The 5,260-nt window shown below is 19.4% G+C and overlaps 1 protein-coding gene across 1 annotated transcript; it reads left to right on the plus strand.

The window, feature by feature from the left end:
* Window positions 1–3,143: 3,143 nt before the first annotated feature.
* PGO_001780 (variable surface protein) lies at window positions 3,144–4,107 on the plus strand (the record flags this gene model as incomplete). Its single annotated transcript, XM_028691009.1, has 3 exons — window positions 3,144–3,173; window positions 3,478–3,738; window positions 3,994–4,107. 3 exons carry the CDS (start codon window positions 3,144–3,146, stop codon window positions 4,105–4,107), a joined length of 405 nt encoding a protein of 134 aa, XP_028546810.1.
* Window positions 4,108–5,260: the final 1,153 nt, after the last annotated feature.

The raw sequence follows: 5,260 nt of genomic DNA on the forward strand, positions 1-5,260 counted from the left end.
CTCATAGTTTTATTAAATGTTTATATGAATTTATAAAAAGAAAACAATGATTAATAAACAAAAATTCTATATGAATGGTGTATATGTGTAATATTATAAGGAACAAATTATTCATATATATATATAAACAATTGTATACAAAAAATTATGATAAAATAAGATTTTTCGTGTAATATATATAATAAGAATGTATTATAAGAAAACTTAATAATGATATATATATATAATATGATTAAATTTCATATGATATTAAGACATTATAAAATAATAAGAACAATTAAATATATAATATCATTTAGATAGAATGACTATTTTATCTTTAATGCACAAAAATAAGAAATTAATATTAATAGAATTCAATTAATTATTATTGAATAATCGTAAACCATGATAATAAAAATTTTTACGACATTAATATATAAACACGAATTAAAAAGTAGTGACAACCTGTACACAGAGTAATTAAATCTATAATATAATTTATACCTTGAAAACTAATAATGGACATGAAATATAAAACCCTAACAATAATCACTAAACAATAAAAAAATATCTACAACCAATAACTATAAATAATACAAAAACAGAAAAAATTAAAACTGAACATGAATCAATAAAAAAAAAAAAATAAATTCATAAAAGTAAAAACGAAACCGTAATCAATAAAGCCTGATGCATGAATTACAAACATGAAAACACAAACTCTGAACGCAAAATACCCTATAAAATGATCCAATAAAACAAATGAATCCTAACGATAAACCATGAACACCTAAATCCTCCCTCCAGAAAATCTACACCCTAAATCCTTAATATATATGCCTTAAGCATAAACCCTAAAACATAAATTTAAACGATAAACCTAGAGATTTACCTAATTTTTTATTAAATTGAACGATGAATATTCTCATTTGTGAATATATATTTAGAAAATAGGTTCCTTCTTTATATATTTGTAATTTTATACATAGTTCATATATTTTTTATTTATGAAACTTGTCTCATTAGCACAGTTTAATAAACTCATATGTATGATATACAAGCAAGTATATATGTCTAGATCGATATTTTTGTAAAAAACATATATTCTTCTCTTATAGTATCATATTTATGTACAAGATTTTCACAATATATTGAGTTTATATAAAATAGTTCTTTTAATGAAGAGATTTCAGCTTTAATTTTAGAAATAAAATAATATGTTACATAGTAATCATGATAATTAATTATATTTTTGATTAAGTAATTTATCATGAAGGAAATTCTAATTTATAAATATATTTCTATGTTATACAACATTCAGTTATATTGTAATAAATTAATTTAATCTTTATCAAGGAGAATTTTTATGGACTTATATTCGTAATAGTATTTAATTTAACGTAAAATGTTCGTTAAATATGCTATAAATATGCATCTAAGGAAAACATTAAAATATAGTAAATGAATTCTTTTATATATATGTAGAATTACTAATAAAAATCATATATTAATTTCACCTATAATTTCGTTATTTTATTGAAAAGTAACAATATTTGAATAATGAAAAATATATAAAATTCCTAAGAAAATTTATTATGATAGAAATCAGAAATGTTAATTAATATTTTTTATTTCTTAATAGTGAATATATTTTCTATCAAAAAATTAAAATTTAATAAATATTATTTAACTGATACAAAAAATTATTGTGGGTAAATATGCTATATACTTATTATATAAAAAAATTGTTTATATCATTAAATTGTTAGTGAAAAAATCAGGACAAAAAAGAAATTCTATAAAAAAAAAATATTATTTTTTACCATTACATGGTTAAATAGAGGAAATAATTTTTATGTTAATGTTACTTTTTTTCACACAATGAAATGTAAATTCCATGTGATATTATAGTATGCACTCAAAAGACTTCATATGACATAGTTAGAAAGAATAATTTTGATATATATAATGCTCATAAATAAAATATTATTCATATGTTATAAGAAGTGATTAATTCTTGAATAATACTGAAATAAAATATTTAATATATTCATTATATAAAAAAATCAAAGTTTTAATGTATATATTATTTTTATAAAAACTGAAAATACTTGACAGAGCAAAGTAAATAAAAATTTAAAATATAGTATATGTATACTAATTGTTAAATAAGATGTTATTCATCTTTAAATACCACCTTAATATATGTGTTCTGTTGGTAATGTCTACGTTTTTAATAAATTAGTTTCCGCTGCATAGGTATAAGCTTCACTTATATGAGTTAAATAAAAAAATATAATAATAATATTATGAGTGTTATCTATTGTTGTAATTTAAATGTATAAGACATATATATGATAACATCCATTATTGTATTTAATAAATAGAATTGATATCCACATTTGGCAAATGCTTATAACGTACATTAATGAGCTCATATCATTTGCTAAATAAGAGAAATGAATTATCTACAAAATATTGCTTAATCGTTATATATTCTAATATATTATATAGCTTAAATTAAATCATACATATCGCTATAAAAAAGACAATTTAGGAAATAATAAAATATTATTTTTTATATAGTTATGCTCATAACATAAAATAATATTTTATTTTTTTATTGTCTTTATTGAATTAGTAAAATTATATAATTTTAGTATTTTGAACAAATATTACAATCAAGAATTTAATTTTTTAATTTTTCTGATTATAGCAAATAATATTTATGTTTTTTCATTAAAATAGCTAAAAAGTATATTATATGTTACAATTATTGTTATTTATTTTCTTATGGGTAAGATTTAATTATTAAGATGTTTGTTCAATTTTTATATCAATTCTATTAATAAATAAGGTTAGAAAATTCTTTTACATCAGAATATAAACTTTATTTTTTTAAAACACTATTTTCATGTCCATATACTTCATTTTTCTACCGATGTATTCTGTAAAGAAGTATAAACATATAAGAAGTGGATAAAGATATTGTACATCATAAATATTATAGTATAAATAAATACATTATAACATTTTTATATATCATTTTTCTATAAAATTAAAAATAAATAATTCCATAAATTACAATTTTTATCGTATAACAAACTTTTATTTTTTTCAAATATAAATTTGCATGGGAATTTCCTCAACGGGAAGAAATTATGAAAAATACAACAACCAGTAAGTATGTGGTTGATACTGGTAACTGTAATTGAATTGAAAAAAATAAATTTCTAGTTCTTAATTCCTTTTTGAGAGCATATGCAAAGAAGTAGAAAATTATACAGGAACTATAGAAGTAGATCATTATGATATGCTTAACGAATCCAGTTGTATATATTTGTATTATTGGCTATATTATTATAATAATAATAAATATTTGAGTGAACAAGTTAAAGGTCTTTATAAAGAATTGATGGAATCTATTGATTAAGCCCATAGTAACATATGCTCATAAAGCTTTACATTACTATTACAGATGATGAAATGTCAAAGCTCAAAGATATACATGACATGTATATTTTTCTTATTAATGTAAGTGGTAAAACTGAAACTTGTAATGAAATATGTGATTGCGCAAAGAAGAGTGCCCAAAGATATGAAAATAATATGGAATCATGTAAATACAATAGCTACAAATATTTTTGCAATGAATTAAGAAATATAAAAGAACAATATGATGAAAAAATGATAAGCAAAATTTGTGGACCCGAAACTCCTAAAACATTACCTTCCTTACAAAGCTATAACATAACGGTCCTTACAACAATTCCAATTATTCTAATTTTAGAAATTTCTTCTTTTTTAATTTTCTTTTATAATGTTAATAATTATGTTATATGTGTATGCTTATATAGAAATAGTATATTTTTATTTAATTTTTAATGAACAAATATCTAGAAAACAATTAAACACTTTATATATTAATTCTTTTAATAATGAGTTAGTTGACACCATATGGTTCAAAGTTCTATGTACAGCTATTAATAAAAAAAAAATCTAATAATATAGATAAAGAAAGGAATATACTGGAATTATCCGAAGAATGCACTTATGATTTTAGAAGCAATAAATATATCATATTATATAACACTAACAAATTCTTTCATTAAAAATATAATATGAAGATAATACTATATTAAAACATATACTAATTACTGTACCATATATATACAATGATATATTTGCTAAATTTACATTAAAGATAAATAATTATCAATATAAAACAAAGCATAAATGAACATCATTCTTTTGTATTCATGATATTATTTATCAAAAAGAACAATATATAATTTGTGTGCTCTTATTCGCTATGAATACAAATTTAGAACACAAAATACAAAAGGCACGTTTCATGTTTTACATGCTATTATATATGGCTATTTAAATGAATATAACATTTTTACATTAATAAGTGAATAATAAATATAAAATGATAATATATTATCTAATGTGCTAATTCATATTGAACTTATATATATCGCTGATAATTAAAAATAGTTCAACTAAAATGCTATAACAAATTATTATATTTTATAACATATAACGGCTGAAAATAAATTTCTAGGTATTAAATACTAAAGTTAATCATACATATAAGTATATATATATATACTCAATTCATATGAAATTCATGTAGAATATTCTAAAAGATTGTATACAATTATATTCCATATTTATGATATTGATAAATAATTTTGTATAACATTTATTATTTTTTTTTTATTAGAATTGAAAGTTATCGTTTTTTTGTTACAATGTTACTCATTCATTTTATTTATTTTTTTGTGTAAAATTTTGTATTCCTATTTTTGTGATTTATTAAATTAGAATTTTTTTTAATAATAAGCAAGAAAATTATGTTTTTACTGATTTTTTTTTTCTAATAAAATCACAACTTATATATATCCTTATATTAAGGATTTTCCAGATGGAAATTATTATATTATTTATGATATATATACTAGAATATAAGACAAATGCGAATGAATATTTACTTTATATTATAAGAATATAATAATGCATAGTATATAAATATAAAATATGTAAAACAAATATATAAAATTCTATATTTTATATAAAAAATATAGATTCATTTTATGTGCTCCTAAGAGATTTCAAATATGTGTATAAATTAAATTTAAACATAGAATTAGTAGCTATCATTATCAAATTTAGTTATATAATCAACACATAAGACACCACAAAAATTTATATGAATTATGAAGTATATAAAAATTCATATTTGTATAAGGAACATAAATAAAAAGCCAAATTA

The sequence above is a fragment of the Plasmodium gonderi genome (genome assembly GCF_002157705.1).
Source record: "Plasmodium gonderi DNA, contig: Pgo-contig_194, whole genome shotgun sequence".
Taxonomy (NCBI): domain Eukaryota; phylum Apicomplexa; class Aconoidasida; order Haemosporida; family Plasmodiidae; genus Plasmodium; species Plasmodium gonderi.